The sequence below is a fragment of the Nothobranchius furzeri genome, chromosome 16 (genome assembly GCF_043380555.1).
Source record: "Nothobranchius furzeri strain GRZ-AD chromosome 16, NfurGRZ-RIMD1, whole genome shotgun sequence".
Classification (NCBI taxonomy): Eukaryota; Metazoa; Chordata; class Actinopteri; order Cyprinodontiformes; family Nothobranchiidae; genus Nothobranchius; species Nothobranchius furzeri.
Window position 1 is genome coordinate 30,282,479 of NC_091756.1, and position 18,121 is coordinate 30,300,599.

The window sequence follows — 18,121 nt, forward strand, 5'->3', positions numbered from 1 at the left end:
GTTTAGTCTATGTACTCAAATGGTTCAGAGCCAACAGATGTAAAGTAAGTCAGTTTGATAAATTCAACAAGATTTATTAAAAATTCATATTTTTCAGTTCTTTATAAAATAATATTTAGCAAAACATGACAGAATGGTTATTATAGCGCTAAGTTCACAAACTCAAAAATAGCTTTCTGCTGGTGGCAGGACAGGCAGCACGAGGGAAGACGTTTAGAGCCCTTCTAGCCAATCAGAGGCGAGAAAGGCAGGATCTTCCTTGGACGGCATACGATCCAAATTACGCCCATGGCGCGTGTTCCGTCACGGAAGAAATAAAAAGACGGAACTTCCGGTATGTGCCTGCACGTTTCACTGTTTTCTTTTATCAAGGTGAGTTGAAAGAAGTCGCGGTGAAACTAATTGAATCTTGTTATGCCCACTTCTAACACCACAGTAAATGTTAATGGTGAATATTAAAAACGTGGAGTCAGCAGGTCAAACAGCGACTGGATGCAGCAGAGGGAGACATCTGGGAGACTGAAAGATCAGCCGCAGACTGAACAGGAGCTTTCACGTTTAACGGAAAAGGAGCAACAGAGGAGAAGGTTGAACTGCTGTTTCAAGTCCCCGCGATATATGTGATGGACAAACTGGGTTTGTGTATTTTTATTTTCCCAATCAAATGTGATGAAGTTTGTGATAGTTTTCAGGTTGGTGATTGATTTAGCTTCATCCTCCATCATGTGTCTGTAGCTTAGCGTAAAAAGTGTGTGCCCAACCTAAGCCCCCGTTGTTGACGCAGCCATTTGAAGACAGGAGAACCGACGGCCAGTTACCCTTGACGGAGGAACGAACAAACACCATGCAGGCACTATTCAGTGGGGACCGGTGACCGGAAGTCGCCGCAGCAGCACCACCACGCCCTTTTATTTATGCATGCACATTAATCAGTCACTGAGCAACACTAATCAACAAAACTCAACACCCCCACTTGCTCTTATACTGTGAACTTATCCATTATGACAAAATCAATTTCCATTCCAAACAAACATTTTTTGAATCTATCCATCTTGACCTTTGTTACAGACTTTAAAACATCTGCAACCATGTCTGTGGTTGGACAATACTCAATGGTTATCTTTCCATCATTCAGCATAGATCTAATAAAGGGATACTTTATGTCTATGTGTTTACATCTCTGACAACAGACTGGATTCTTAGACAAAGCGATAGCACCTTGATTATCTCCAAAGATTTTTACAGGCACATAACACTCATCAGTCAACCCTTTTAGCAGTTGCAAAAGATATAAACTCTCCTGTACTGTGGCAGCTAGAGCTATATATTCTACTTCACACGTTGATAACGCAACACTTTGCTGTTTCTTGGTTTTCTAGGAGATAATAGCCATTTTTGTTTAAGCTAAAAACAGTAGCCTGTAGTGATCTGAAGCCCAATCTGCATCACTATAAGCTAAAATTTCAAGCTTGTCTTCACTTTTTTTATAACACAGTTCTTGATTTATTGTCCCTTTTAGATATCTTAACACTTGTTTTGTAGCTGTTAAGTGTTGTTCTTTTGGTTTAGACAGATACTGGGAAAGTTTACTAACAATCCAACATATGTCAGGCCTTGTACAGGTCATTACGTAGATCAAACTGCCAACCATTTCATGATACCTTCTTGCATCAACAAATTCACCTTCATCATCAAAAAGCATCATTTGTTCACATGGAGTAGACCTTGCTTTACAGTCAGACATACAAAATCTTTCCAAAATTTTTGTTATGAATCTCATTTGGTTCATCTTTATCTCTCCTTTCTGTGTAAACTCAATACCAAATAAAGTTTTTAGTTTACCAAGGTCTTTCATCTTAAACATTTTTGTTAACATTTCTTTGACTTCTTCAAGTGATTTTGAATCCTTTGATGCAACAAGGAGATCATCAACCCAGATTAACAGATGAGTTTTTCCATATTCTGTTTGTTTACTGTAAACACAATGATCTGCTTCATTCTGTATAAAACCACTTTTGCAAAGACAATCATGCAGCATTTTATTCCAGTTCCTCCCAGACTGCTTTAGACCATATAAGGATTTGTTCAACCGACACACAAACTATTAACCCGCGTCCGACTTGATTTCGAAGGCTTCAGGCTGTTCAATGTACACTTTGCAGTCAATGGGAGCATTGAGATACGCTGGTTTTACATCCATCTGATGCACCTCCAAGTCATTCTGTGCTGCAAGCTGCATTAATGTGCGTACAGAAGTCATATTAGCTGTTGGAGAAAATGTTTCTTTGTAATCTACTCCTACTTGACTATATCCTTTCGCTACATATCTAGCCTTATATGTCTCTGTTAAATCTGCATTTTCTTTAATAACATAAACCCATCTAACCCCCCCACTATGGATTTACCTTCTGGCAGAGTAGTTAATGTGAACGTATTGTTTTCTCCTAAGGACTTCACTTCTTCTTGCATTGCCCGTACCCACATTTCAGACTTTGATGAAGTGATAGCCTCCTTGAATATCTGTGGAGTATTGTTTAGCATTTTGTAACAATAATCCACATCAATTGATTCCTCATCTTCCTCCACTCTACATTCATAGTCATTCAGGTACTCTGGACGTTTCCTCTCCCTCTTAGGACAACGTGTCGTGTACCTTGACTTTCTTCGATCTGATCATTGTTTTCGGATTCTGAGGCTTCAATCTCTGTCTCAACTTTCACTTCAGGATCTTGTTTAGTCATTGGCTCTTTAGATACGGAAGGGATAAGCTTCTCCCCAAATACATCATCTTCGGTTAAAATCACGTCCGTCTGAGTTGAATGTTCAACCACAGTCTTGGTTACAAACTTCACTAACCTGTGCTTAACTTTCCTGTTTCTGGGTAGTAAACCAAATATGCTGGGCTATTTCTATCATAGCCAACAAAGATTCCAGTTTCACTTCTGGAGTCCAACTTTTTCTCATCATGCTTGTATGCATGGCAAACCGATCCAAAAGTTCTCATTTTTGACAGGTCAGGTTGTCTTCCTGTTAGCATGTAGTATGGGGTTTGGCCTAGACGCTTGTTAAAGCATCTGTTCCTGATAACTGCAGCTGTCATTACAGCATATGTCCACAGCTGTTTTGGCAGGTTACTCTGTAGCAGCATGCATCTCCCCATATCAAATAAAGTTCTCCAACTCCTCTCAGCCATCCCATTTTGATGGGGTGAATGTGGTGCTGAGGTTTCATGTTTTATTTCATTTTTGCTAAGCAATGACTGAAACTCCGTGTATGTAAACTCTTCCATTGTCTGACCTCAACTGTTTTATTTTCCCTTAAGAAGCAGTGTTGGCAATAAACTTTTCTGTTGCTTTAACAGTACCACTTTTGGCTTTGAGAAAATAAACAAACATTGCACCTGAATACTCGTCTGTAAATGCTAAAGCATATCTGAAACCATCTTTGGCCTCTGGGCTTATAGGGCCAGCTAGGTCTGTGTGCACCAACTCCAGTGCTTCTTTAGCTCTCACATCAGGCTCTCTGTTTCTAGTCTGAACAAACTTTCCTTGTATACAGATTTCACAGTTTAGATTAGATTGATCAGTTTTACCTTTGATTTTCATTCCTTTGGTTACGTTCTCCAACTTTGACACATCATCATAATTTGACACATCATCATAATTGCAATGACCAAGTATCTCATGCCATATTTGAATATCATAACATCCATGACATTCTTGATCATAATCACTCACTATTTATAGTGTTCAGATAGTACAGTCTCCAATATTCTTTAATGTCAAACCTGGTGCCGTCCTTGTGGATCAGCTGGTTGCTTCCCTCCTTGAAGTGGACCTCAGCTCCATTGGTGGTCGCAGCTTTGACCGAGAAGATGTCCTGTGGGAACGTTTGGATGTAGAGCGCCTTCTGCAGTGTTGCCGTCACGGCCTCACCTCGTTTGTGTGCAACGCCACTCGTTCGCTTCCCATCAGCCAGCTCCATGAAGTGCTTCTCCGAGAGGAAGGTGTCATCCTTTTAAACTTCTTGATGTCGGTGATGATGTGGGAAGTTGCTTCTGTGTCGACCATCAGACCTCTTTCTTTCACTCTGTTCGTTACGCTGTCGCTGATCTTGAAGGCAAATGTGTGACATTCATCAGCTGCGTGTTTTGCATCGTCTCTCTTTTTCCGTCTGCAGTTCGAGTCTCTGTGAGTAGCGCCCTGGCAAAATGTGCACCACTGTTTCTGAGGGCCGCACTCTCGTGCTTTATGCCCCGTCTGGCCGCAGGTGTAGCATCTTAACTGAGTAAAGTCTCTTTTTCCTCTCATCCTCACACCCGAATCTCCAGTTTTCATAACAGCATCATCATTGCAGGAGGCATTCAATTTTTCAGTACTCTCATAGCTTCTTAACTTTGTTTTAAATGCACTGAATGTTATCTTGTCATTACTTTGAGTTATATGAATGGCAAATGGCTTAACGCTTCTGGTAACCCCTTCAGAACCATCGCGATCAGCAGCCCGTCGCTTAATGTCACTCCTGCATTTCTCAGTGCTGTTATGGCAGTCTCTGCGTGGATGATGTAATCAGTGACAGTCTCATTATTTGCTTTCCTAAGTGACGTCAGCTCAGTATACAAGCTGATCACTCGGGGTTTTCCTTTGTTCGCATAATAATCACGCAGTATCTGCAGGGCTTTCCTTCCATCATCTGGGGCATCTCGCATTATGAGGGAAAGACTTTTGTCATCCAAAAACTGGATTAATTCTACCAATGCCTCCTCGTTCTTTGAATCGTCAACATCTTCTTCACCCTCATCTGGCTCATCTGAGTATAGGATTGTCTCCTTAAGTCCCCGCAGCCGCAGGTGACCCAAAACCTTCGTCTCCCACAACTCAAAGTTTTTTTTCATCTCCGTCGAAACACAATCGTTGCCATCGGTTTCCACTTTCTTTTCTGGGCCCATAACCTGTTGACACAGCCATTTGAAGACAGGAGAACCAACGGCCAGTTACCCTTGACGGAGGAACGAACAAACGCCATGCAGCCACTATTCAGTGGGGATCGGTAGTCGCCGTAGCAGCACCACACCCTTTTATTTATGCATGCACATTAATCAGTCACAGCTGTAAGAGCACAACTAATCAACAAAGCTCAACACCCATAATTCGGGTCTGAATTTGAAGCCAACACAGAAGTGACAGAAATTGCAGTTCCACCCCATCGACATATATATCCATATATCCACCCATAGATCTCATATATTAACTAGATCCCTCACCCGCACTGTTCGTCAATGGACCCTGATGTCCGTACATGGTGGCCATCTTACTTCGGACAGCTGCCCTCCTCTTAACACTGGTGTTAATTGGTGCATGCACTATTTAAACAACTCAACTTTCTCATTTTTCAACCGATTTTCATACGGTTTGATTTTTTTTTAGAAACATTAGAGACGTAGCTATGAAATATATCAGTTTTGCCAGGAAACTCCTTATTTCACTCCACTTTCCAGCCGTTTTCCCCAATCCTGTCAATTTCCCATAGACTTACCGTTTTAATGTCAACAAGATCTGCTTCTGATGAACTAGCTGTAGTTTGTAAACTGAGGTCAACTTATTAATATAAGTTTTAAGATACCTATAACTTACCATATCAACTTATAAATAAAAACTCAAATACCTGATTTAATTTACAGAAAATTGTAAAAAAAAAAAAAATACACAGAAGCAGCAAACAAAATTTTAAGTTAAAACACCCAGTCCAAAAAACAAAAAAGCAAAACAACTCTAGAACCTCAATGACTGAGACAATATTTTATAAAAGACAAATGGAAATCTTTTGACTTTAAAATTTGCAGGTAATATGAACCTAATATATACGTGCTATGGCAAGTTATTATAATAATTTATATTTATTTCCACTTTCAGCCTGCAACCCATTTAAAATGAAAGTTTGAGAAGAGAAAACTGGGATAATTGTGAGTTAAAGGGCTAAATAAACACTTCAAAAATTAAAGAGTAAATGAATTACAGACTGACAGTTATGAAAAACTTGTTTATTACAGATTATACATGTTTTTAATTATAAAAATAACAGATCTACAGACAGATGCTAAAGCACATTGTGATTTTCTACTGACCTTTGAAAAGGACAGCTTTTGTGAGCTTCTGTATCACGGTGTCAGACTGAAAGCTTAAGAGTTGCTAATCTTGCAGTGTGGTGCATCCTCAGCTTAAAGAACTGGGAAACAAAAGGTGTCAACAGTGTATGGGAGTGAGATTGAATCCCAAGGCGTTCTCTGGACAGGTGAGAAACATAGTCCCACCAACATGTCCTGGGTCTTCCTTTAGGCCTCCTCCTGGTTAGACATGCCCGGAAAACCTCACCAGGGAGGCGTCCAGGAGACATCTTGACCAGATTCCCGAGCCACCTCAACTGGCTCCTCTTGATGTGGAGGAGCAGTGGACCTATTCCAAGCCCCTCCCAGATGACTAAGATCAACAATCATCTTTTGGTGTTACTGATTAAATGTTTAAGAGGCACATAATACACAAAAATTAATATAATAAATCTAAGAAACCTGTAGTTTGGCTAGGTGTACCAAATGTCTAATTTAAAAACTCAGAATTTTCATTCATGAGCTAACTTGAAGAAAAGGAATCATCTTTAGGGTCTCCAGGCCAAAACAAGAAACCTAAATCTCACAGCCGTTAATTGTGGGACTTGAAAATGTTGTGGTTTGTAGCTGTTGCATTTATATTTGTTGCTTTGGTAAGGTAGAGAAAGAAGTAAGGTAAAGAAGATTCTGCTTGGTGTAAACATAAAGGTAATGTTTCTGTGTTTGTGTTCCCTGTAGATGTTCAGCAGATGATGTCGATTAAAGAAGAGGCTCCTGAAGAACAGAGACCTGGTGTGAGCCAGATGGACCTGGAGACCCTCAACGTGAAGGAGGAAGGGGAAGAGCCATCTAATGAGATAATGGAAACTTGTGCCACCAGGATTTCATGCACTGCAGCTTCTTGTCAGTGTGAGGAGGATGAAGACAAAGTTCTGTTTTCACAGTTCGATCAGCACCAGGCTACTGACCGAGATCTTCCAACTAGCAGCTGTCCTGACCAGATGAAAGCAGAAAGTGGTGGAAAGAACTGTGGAGGAGCAGAAAGTACCAGGAATTCAGATCTAAATGCTAATGAAGATGATTCCAACCCTTCAGAGCCTGAAATTGGTTTGAATGAAGATGACCTGAGTGGGAAAAGTTGTTGTAACTGTCAGCTGAAACCCTTGTCAGACTCTGAGCCAGAAACTGATGACAGTGAAGAATGGAATGAGAGCGAGTCTTCTGAGTCAGGTGTTAAGTCTGTGACCAAATCATGTAGCTGCCCTGAGTGTGGTAAACCTGTTCTCCACAAAGGGTCTCTCCAGAAACATGTGAGAGTGACAAGTCTCTCAGCAACAAGGTCTTCAAGATGTTGGGAAAACGAGAAAGGTGTTGGAGTGGAGCAAATTTTAGACTCGCGCAGGAAAGTCCAGATAGAACAAAAACCATCTCACCTGAGTGTCCACACCGAACAGAAACCTTTCATGTGTGAGCTCTGTGGAAAAAGATTTAGCGAAAGGACATGTTTAAACAGGCACTTAAAGATCCACACAGGAGAAAAACCTTTTGTTTGTGAGCTCTGTGGAAAAAGATATAACCGTAACAGTCATTTAAACGTACACATAAATGTCCACGCAGGACAGAAACCTTTTTCTTGTGAAGTCTGTGGACAAAGATTTAGCCAAAGGACATGTTTAAACAGGCACATAAGTATCCACACAGGAGAAAAACCTTTTGTTTGTGAGCTCTGTGGAAAAGGATTTAGGCAAAGTTCAGGTTTATACATGCATAGGAGAGTCCACACAGGTGAGAAACCTTATGATTGTAAGTTCTGTGGACAAAATTTTAGCCGCAAGGAACTCTTAATGAGACACATAAGTGTCCACACTGGACAAAAACCTTTTGTGTGTGATGTTTGTGGAAAAGGATTTAGCCAAAAGGGAAATTTAAACACTCACATGAGACTCCATACAGGACTGAAACCTTTTGTGTGTGATGTTTGTGGAGACAGGTTCAGGCATAAGGTCAGTTTAAACACACACATGAGAGTCCACACAGGAAACAAAACACAGATTTAACTGCAAGGGTTCCTGCTGGTAACGTTTTAATTTTCACATCCTAGATTTCACCTCTGGTAGCAGTCCTTTGCCATAGATCAAGATGCTCAGTTCTGGTTATGAAGGGCCACTTATCTAGTTGTTTTCCCACTCCAACATACTTGATTAAAAGATTAAATCACCTGTTCAGTAGTTCAAGCTTTTCAGAAGTCCTGGTTTAAAATCAGGTGTGGTGGAGCAGGGAAGGAACAAAAACATGCTGTAAATTTCCTTTTTTGTGTGGGGTCATCGCCCATTAAGGTGATGGGTTAGTGTGTCCAGCAAGAGCTTGTTTCAAAGTGACAGAGCCCTGAAACAGCTCATTCTGGAATGTATTGAAAGTGTCAAGAATAAAGCTGATGAGATTGCTTTTTGTGAGAGGGACTTTATGCAATAAAACATAAGTTTAGTGTTGACCATAGAACTGTTATAACTTGAAAAGTGTCATATGTCCCCTTTAAAGTCAGAGTAATTGTAGCATTTGCTTTTATAATATATATATATATACCATTGGTTTAAAAAACAGGAGGTATCGAGGGTCTGTGTGGATTTTGGTTGTTTTTCTGATAAGAGGCTACGGAAGCGTATTACCATCAGTGCGGGGGAAAAAACTCAGGACCTTGTATACGCTTCCGTAAGCGGCTGTGAATAATGGATAAAAGTAACTGGTAATTAAGGTTTCAGAATTTAAAAATGGCCAAAGAAAAAGTTCAAAAATTGACAAATCAGAAGTTATCAGGCCAATACTTAAGCCAGACATTAAAATAAGAAAAACATCCAAGTTGTCCTTTTGGTTTTTTGTTTTTATTTCTAGCTTTCTGTATTTAGGTACTTTCCTTAGCTTCTCTGCAAAAACATCACACTCAGGAATCACATTTATACTGTGCATCCAGATAATATTCATAGTGCTTCACTTATTCAACTTTTTTTGTTTGTTACAGCCTCATTCACACAACAACACATAACACCCCATAATGATAATGTGGAAAAAAGTCTTGAAGTTGTTGTAAATTTATAAGACTTGAGAAATCAAATGAACATAAGTATTCACAGTCTTTACTCAGTACTTTGTCGATGCATCTTTGGCAGCAATTACAGCCTCAAGTCATTTTGAATATGATACCACAAGCTTGCCACACCTATCTTTGGGCACTTTTGTCCGTTCCTCTTTGCAGTACCTCTCGAGCTCCATCAGGTTGGATGGAAAGCGTCGGTGCAAAGCCGTTTTCAGTTCTCTCCAGAGATGTTCAATGGGATTCAGGTCTGGGCTCTGGCTGGGCCACTCAAGGACGTTCACTGAGTTGTTCTGTAGCCACTCCGATATTTTGGTTGTGTGCTTGGGGTCATTGCCCTGCTGAAAGGTGAACAGTCGCCCCAGTCTGAAGTCAAGAGCGCTTTGGAGCAGGTTTTCATCCAGGATGTCTCTGTACATTGCTGCAGTCATCTTTCCCTCTACCCTGACTAGTCTTCCAGTTCCTGCTGCTGAAATACATCCCCACATCATGATGCTGCCACCACCATGCTTCACTGTAGTGATGGTATTGGCCTGGTGAGGAGCGGTGCCTGATTTTCTCCATATGTAACGCCTGGCATTCACTCTTAAGAGTTCAATTTTTGTCTCATCAGACCAGAGGATTTTGTTTCTCATGGTCTGAGAGTCCCTAAGGTGCCTTTTAGCAAACTCCAGGCAGGCTGCCATGTGCCTTTTTACTAAGGAGAGGCTTCCACCTGGCCACTCTACCATACAGGCCTGATTGGTGGATTGCTGCAGAGATGGTTGTCCTTCTGGAAGGGTCTCCTCTCTCCACAGAGGACCGCTGGAGCGTTGACAAAGTGACCATCGGGATATTGGTCACCTCCCTTCTCCCTTCTCCCCGTTCACTCAGCTTAGAAGGCTGGCCAGCTCTAGGAAGAGTCTTGGTGGTTCCAAACTTCTTCCACTTACGGATGATGGAGGCCACTGTGCTCAAAGGAACCTTTAAAGCGGCAGAAATGTTTGTGTGACCTTCCCCAGCTTTGTGCCTCAAGACTGTCCTGTCTTGGAGGTCTACTCTCAATTACTTTGTCTTCATGCTTGGTTTGTGCTTTGACATGCATTGTCAGCCCAGGGGCCTTATATAGACAGGCGTGTGCCTTTCCAAATCATGTCCAATCAGCTTAATTTACTACAGGTGGACTCCAATTAATCTGCTGGAACACCTCAAGGATGATCAGTGGAAACAGAATGCACCTCCAGTCAGTTCTGAGGTTCACGTCAAAGGCTGTGAATACTTATGTTCATGTGATTTCTCAAGTTTTTTTATTTTTAATATATTTGCAACAACTTCAACGACACTTTTTTCACATATCATTATGGGGTGTTGTGTGTTGAATTTTATGGGCAAAATGAATTCAATCCATTTTGGAATGAGGCTGTAACATAAACAAAAAAGTGGAATAAGTGAAGCGCTTTGGATACTTTCCAGATGCACAGTAAGAAACATGCTAATACAAAGCAGGGGTTAGTTCTGCATTAGTCTGCTAGCTAACAGCTGCATGTGTCCGAATCCCTGCCTGCCTTAAGTTATGTGATGTTACGATGTAGATGTCAAAGAAATAAATATTGATGCAAAGGAACGTGTTGAAATTAAAAACTACGCCATTATAAATCAATTTTAAAATAACAATGGCTTGGATAAATGAAGAACATAATTTTGTTGTTTTATAAGGTTTAAATCCGATCTTTTCTAGCTGATTCAGTTCATTTGAAAATGATGTGATTGGACTGGAGAGTCCCTACTTCTAAAGCTGTGTTTCTATTGTCAGAACTTCAGGGTAAATTCTGGGAGGGGGAAATTGAACGAGAGATATGATGTTCCGGTCCTCTCAGCTGTTGTGTCTCCATTCAAATTCAGCCCTTTCAGGACTTTGTACAGACGTCAGCGAATTGCGGCTGCTTTGGCAGTGAGCGATCTGCACCAAAATAACATAACTAGTTTTAATTTGTCGAAGTATATCATAATTTATTCCATTCAGAGGAAGAGAGTAGCTGCGTTATTTAAATGTGGCGTTCGATGACCATAAGCAGCTCAGCTATTTACGTCGTTCCCCATGTTTTGTGGTGTTGGGACATCAGTAGGCAATTTTAAAGCTGCGCGATTGATGCTTTTTAAATTTTTTTGCTTCCATTCTGCTTCACATGTAACTCTTTTACTAAAGCCTGTTGTTTTGAACAGTGTCAGCTGATGTTATTTCCTGCTGAGTTACAACCAATCAGCACGAGTTAACCAAAGGTTCCACTCACTACTCCACCGGGCCGTTCCAACTACATATCAGGTACTCAGATAATTCCTGAAAACGGCAGTTCGGCTGGTCCGGTCAAGAGGTGACAGGCACATGTAGAGAAGTTCCTGCAAATTTACCCTGAAGTTCCAGTACTGGAAACACACCTTAAAGGTAGGGTTTTGACCTACTTGGCCCTTGTATTGTGGATCTTATTACCGTATTCTCCAGACTATAAGCCGCTACTTTTTTCCCACGCTTTGAACCATGTGGCTTATAATGAGGTGCGGCTTTACTGAAGATTTTCCTTCACCTGCCAGAAAGTAAAACAAGTGGAAGTCGAAAGTGGAAATCGAAGAAAGTTCTCATTTTATTTTTGCACATGCAAGCAGCCGGCACGACGAAGAATTTTTTTTTCAAATCCATACCCCCTCATCATGGTAACTACACGTATGAGTTCATATGATGCCGCTTTTAAGTTGAAGGCCATCGATCTGGCAGTAAAGGAGGGAAACAGTGCTGCCGCACGTAAGCTTGGCATGAATGAATCCATGGTTCGGCGCTGGAGGCGGCAGCGGGAAGAACTCATTCAAGCCAGCTTCACCCAGGGATGATGATGACGAAGCTCTTCTGAGGCTGTTCAACTCCGACACTGAAGAAGAGGACTTTAATGGCTTTAGTGCGCTAGAGGAAGATGAGAGCGAATGACCTTCTGGTAGGCAAGTGTGTTTTATTTACTAACCAGGCATGATTTGTGTGCAGTTTTTATTTTCTAATCATCCAGGGCTTATTAATGCTGTGTCAGCGCTGTTCTTTTCTTCTAAACATGCAAATGACCGGTAATAACGTGTCAGCGCTGTTTTTATTTTATAACCATCCAGAAATATGAATGCTGTCAGTGCTCACCCATGTTTAGAATTCATTTTGTTGAATTAAAACAACAACTAAAAACCTCCGTGTAGCATCTTTCTGTCTAATTATCTTATGTTATGGCCATACGTGCACTGTGCACCGGAGACCTGCGTTTGGCTGCTGCGCCGCGGCTTGTATTTTAGTGCAGTGTGTGTGTAGAAACCCTTTTTTTTTTTTTTGTTGGTGCGGCTCTATAGTCCAGAAATTACGGTAACATGTCCCTCCAAAACTGACCTCTTAATTTTCAAATATACTGCAGTTCTCTAAAATTTTAGAAAAACAGATCCACTCATAACTTTTCTGTAACTATACAACAATTTGGGTAATTTTCCATCCGGTTTTTGTAAAAAGCATTCAACAGAAACATTTGCCTAAAGTTTTCTGTGACATCAGCTACAGACACCGGGAAATTAAGCCTTAGTTTTGTTGGATCTTTCTGCAGCTTTTGGCACTGCTGATCACAGCACCTTCAGTAACAAAGTTTGTGACTCAGTGGGAATCTGTGGAAATGTGCTCAACAGGTTCAGACCATACCTTATTAACAAAAGTTTCAGTGTCTAAATGTCAGATTCTACCAATCTGCTCTGTGGGGTACCCCAAGGCTCCATTTTGGGTCTACTCCTGTTTGCACTATATATACACCCTCTTGGACGGATAACGGATTAATTTCATAATATCTCTTATCTGTATGCAGATCACATCCACTTGTACTGCTCCTTTAAAGATTCTGATTTCTATAAACTGTCATAACTACTCAAGTGTCCATCAGCTGTCACCAACTGGTTAGAAGATAACTTCCTTCAGTTAATTTTGAAAAGATTGAATGCCTAATCACTGCCCTTGAGAGCACGGTTCCTCTGATCAGTCAACAAACTGATCACTTAACTTTTGCTGTCAACTTGAGGAATTTGTGTATTGTTTGACTAATCAATGTCTCTTGCATGCCACTCAAAACACAAAGTTTGGTGTCAATACACATACTTGAAATGGTTATTTACAAAAAGCAGCTACAGACCTTCTATATAAATCACTTCTGCTGAAATTCTTTGTGTTTTTAACGGTTTTATATTTTTTATGATCAATTTATTTTTAATGGTCTCCTAAGTGCTCAGGTAATGTCCGAATATTACAGTTTAGGAAACCGTACAGAGAAACATTTTTTTTGCGTTACAGAAATGAGGACACATGATTATGAGAGGGTGAACACTGTTAATTACCATTGTCGTAAAGGTTAGCTGGTACTGTGGAGCATTCTTGGTTGTGATATATTGTTGTATGATATATGAAGGGTAATGTTCATAGTATTTAGTCATGTTATTGATTGTAAGAGAAATTAGTTAATGATATTGAATTACCAGGGAGGGGTGGGATACAAAAACTTTTTTACTTTATCCCATTCCTTTTCAGATTTGTAAATTCATTATTTAATTCAAAGTTATGATTTCGATTTTATTATTTTGTCCATTTGCATATGTTGATTGTCATGTGTCTGGTTGTTCTTTTACTTTTCTACATGTCCAAAATAAACATTCAATTAAAAAAATGGTTTTAAGTTTGATGTGCTATGTAAATAAACTTTACTGCCTAATGGAAACTATTTAAAATTTCATAAATGTTTTGTTATAACATCAAGTACATTAAATACTTTAACTTGATAAAGAAAGTCATTTGTAACCAAGGTAGAAGAAATGAAAGCAACTTATCTGAAGCAGCTCATCACAGAACTAAAGTTCAGTCTGTTTTCTGCAGTTGTAGAATTACTTTCACTCTCTTTTTGTAATTTGATTACATTTCAACAAGTAACTGAAGAACCTGCAGCAAACTTAAAGCAATTAATGATAAAATTAAACTAGGACCATTTTTGATGGTATCATTGTTTTTTGTTTTCTGCTGCTGATAGACAACTGCCTCTTAGCCTGGCTCTTAGAGCCGGTTCGTTCGCAACCGACACATCACTATTGCCTACGTATGCATGACGTCAGAGCAAGTCGGCGTCAGAGCTGTAGGAAGAAAGAGTTGCGACAAGCTTTGAACTCGCGATCACGTGGTTCATGGAGTTCTCAATAGTTCCAAACATCCCAGCGCCGTAAGTCAATTTGAACGGCGTATGGTGGGACAAATCACAAAAATTGAATATAATCACATTTCCCCTGGCAATTTTTGGTAATTGTTGAATAATAATATATATTATATTATATAATGAGGTACAACGAAGGTACTATGGGACATCACGCCCTCGTGTGGCCTGGCTGAAGACACATTTAATCACGCCTGTAGGGCAAATGAAAGTGACGCTGCGTGGAGGCCCCACCCTACACTTATAAGCACCCCGTCACTGTCATTACTCAGTTCGAAAGCCGCTCTTCACCGAGCTAGGCAGTGAAATGGGGCAGCCCTGCATTGTACCTCATTCCTCTCCTTCAGGGAACAGTGGTTATATGCATAACCTAACGTTCCCTTTCAGTCGATTCACTCGGTACAACGAAGGTACTATGGGACTTATTGAAACGCCTCATGAGCAGCTATCAAACCTGGCCTGAGATTGCAACCTAAGATGGCAAGTCAGATCCAGCAGAGAGAACTGCATGGGCCACCGAAGGGGCCAGAACATCCAAGCGGTAAAACCTCAAAAAGGGTGTAGCCCAGCTTGCAGCTGAGCAAATGTCACCAACTGAAACACCCTTTAACAGCACCCAAGAAGCAGCCACACCTTTAGTAGAGTGTGCCCTGACCCCTAGGGGCAGCTGAGAGCCAGTGATGCTGTAACACAGGGAAATGGGCTCCACAATACAATGAGAAAGTCTTTGCTTTGACAAAGCTTTACCCATGGAGGGTTTGGCAAAACACACAAACAGTTGGTCTGTTTTTCTGATACTCTGAGTGCGATCTATATAAGACTGCAGAGCACGAACCGGGCACAGACAATGCGGCCTCCTCTGCTCCTCAGAGGCAAAAGGAGGACCACTGAAGCCCAAAAGCTCCGTGGTCATGGAACCGTAGTTGAGCAGGAAGACTTTAGGCAAATACACAGCATTCGGATGCAGAGTGACCCTAGCTCCAACTGATGACATTTTCAGACAGGAAGGGTGAACTGAAAGAGCCTGGAGGTCTCCCACCCTTTTAGCCGATACAAGGGCTAAGAGCAGAGCTGTCTTATAAGACAGAAGCTTCATACTGATCGATTCAATAGGCTCAAATGGGGGACCACTCAGGGTCTACAGCACCAAAGCGAGGTCCCAAGAAGGGACAGACGATCAAATAACAGGTCTCAGTCTGTGAACCCCTTTCATGAACCGAATGGTTAAAGGGTGAGCGCCAGGAGAAACTCCATTAAAAGATTCATAGCAAGCTGAAATGGCTGCCAGGTAGACCTTTAAAGTGGAGAATGACAAGCCCTTGTCCAGCAGATCCTGTAGAAACGACAGAATGTCCACAATGGGGCTCTGTGAGGGAACTACTGACCTGCTTAGACACCAAACTTCAAAAGCCTTCCACTTATAGGCATATAAACCCCTTGTAGAGCATGCTCTTGAGCTTTGAATCGTATTCACCACAGCCGTGGAAGACCTTTAGCTAACAAGTTGGACCTTTCAGTAGGTAGGCCTGCAGCTTCCACAGATGTGGGCGAGGGAGCAGCACTTCCCCTTGTGCCTGTGACAGAAGGTCCTGTCTGATGGGGAGCTTCCATGGGGGGGGGGGGGGGGGGGGGGGCTATCGTCAGACTGATGATCTCCGGGTATCAAGACTTTGTGGGCCACTGAGGGGCCACCAAAATCAGAGACGTGCTCGACTTGCGCACTCTCTCCAGTACTGCGAGGATAAGTTTCACTGGCGGAAAAGCGTCTAGGAGAACGTTGGGCCAAGGGTGTGCCAGAGCATCCGATCCCATTGGAGCAGTCTGGTCCGTCAGGGGAAAAAATAGGGGACAGTGTGTGTTTGTGCTTGACGCAAACAGATCCACTACTGTCCTGCCGAAACCTCAGCCAAATCTGGGACACCACTTCAGGGTGGAGCCTCCATTCCATTGACAGAGGTCCGCCCCTGGAGAGCAAGTCTGCCCCGTGGTTGAGGTACCTGGGGACATAAGCTGCTCTGAGAGAGAGGAGATTCAGACTGCACCAGTGCAGCAATGTGTGGGTCAGATTCAGTAGAGGAAGGGAGAGTGTTCCTCCCTGTCTGTTTACATAAGCAAGCTTGATAAATGAGGCCCCTGGTTGGTGTTAATTCCGACACAAATCTAACCGGCATGTACTGCGTGCCTATCACCGGTGATCGAATCTGCGCAGAACTGGCTCATCTCGAACAAGCCCAGGGACTTGATGCAATTTGCTGGGTTCCTTATATAGGAAACTTTTTTCTGATTGGCTTAATGAATTGACCTATATTGGAATATTTATTATATAAAGTGCATTGAGACGACCCTTGTCGTAATTTAGCGCTATATAAATAAACTTGAATTGAATTTAATTGAATAAACATTTTCCCCTTTAAATTTCTCCTGACATTTTATGTTTAAATATAACGCAGACATTTATCTAGCTTTTTTGTTCCGGGGCAAAATGGCGGAGCGGGTGCATCACAAATTCTGAACGCGATCTATTTGTCCCAGTTATTCAACAACCTGACCATCCAGCTATATTCATCAGATATTTCAAGCTTCATATCATTGTGAAATTCACTTTTAAGAAAGAGTTAAGCCATGGAACCGTCTTCAAACCGTGACACGGCCGCTACCCACCACAACTACGCAGCAAAGATGGAAACTTCGGCTGAGAGCCTCAAAAGGAAAGACCCTTTCTCTCCGGCAAAGAACAAAACAACCTCCAAAATGAAGGACCAGACTACAGATGAAGGTACGAAGGCCATCCTTGAAGCGATAAAAAAGCTCACAGATAAAGTGGAGGGCCTCGGCATGCAAATTAGTCACAACTCCAATATGCTAGCTAGCATGGCTAAAGCAGTGGAGTTCAACGCAGCGGAGATCAAAGACTGTAAAACGCGGCTACAAACCATGGAGCGAGAGGTATCAGTCAATAAAAAAGATAACACCATGCTAATGGAAAGTGTCCTGGAGTTAGAGAGGTACAAACGCCGATGGAACCTCAGAGTCAAAGGATTAAAGGAACGTGAAGGAGAAGACACGCGAGATATGATAGCAAACTTGCTGAAAAAAATCTCACCTGAATGGGCTCCGAACATCAACCATATCGTGGATTCTGCTCATCGGCTGGGGAAAAGAGAGGAGAAAAGAACCAGGCATGTCCTCGTCCAGTTCACACAAAGATTACACCGGGACGCGCTGTGGAAGATGACCAAGGATTCCTCCATTTGCAAAGAACTGGGGATCGGATTCATTGAAGACCTCTGCAAAGCTGACAGGGAGGCTCGAATGGCGCTGTGGCCTAAAATTCAACAAGCACGGGCGGCTGGAAAACGAGCGTACTACAGAGGAGGAGACGGTTACATCGATGGTCACAAAATCACGGTCTGAAGAACAGGAAGACTTAAATACGGTCCGGATGGTCCAATAATTCAAAATATTGAAGGGACATTAACATATCCTTTTGTGCCTTTTTGAGCCTTATGTCCTTTTTTCTTCGCAGACTTTTCCAAAAGTCGGTTGAAGTTATTGTTCTCTAGCAGTTGCTAGTTAGTTTAGTTAGTTTAATAATGAATGTTAATCTGTTTTGCATCTCTTTGAATGCTAGGGGCTTAAGAAACATTAATAAGAGAAAATCTATTTTTTTTTTGTAAGGGAGAGAAAGCTAAC

At 41.6% G+C, this 18,121-nt stretch overlaps 1 protein-coding gene across 1 annotated transcript; it reads left to right on the plus strand.

Annotated features, from left to right (window-relative positions):
- The first annotated feature begins 291 nt into the window (after positions 1-291).
- On the plus strand, positions 292-8,546 carry LOC107388123 (zinc finger protein 664-like). The gene is made up of 3 exons (XM_015963512.3): positions 292-372; positions 474-636; positions 6,842-8,546. The coding sequence occupies exons 2-3, from the start codon at positions 624-626 to the stop codon at positions 8,158-8,160; spliced, it is 1,332 nt and encodes a 443-aa protein (XP_015818998.2). The 5' UTR covers positions 292-372; positions 474-623; the 3' UTR covers positions 8,161-8,546.
- Positions 8,547-18,121: the final 9,575 nt, after the last annotated feature.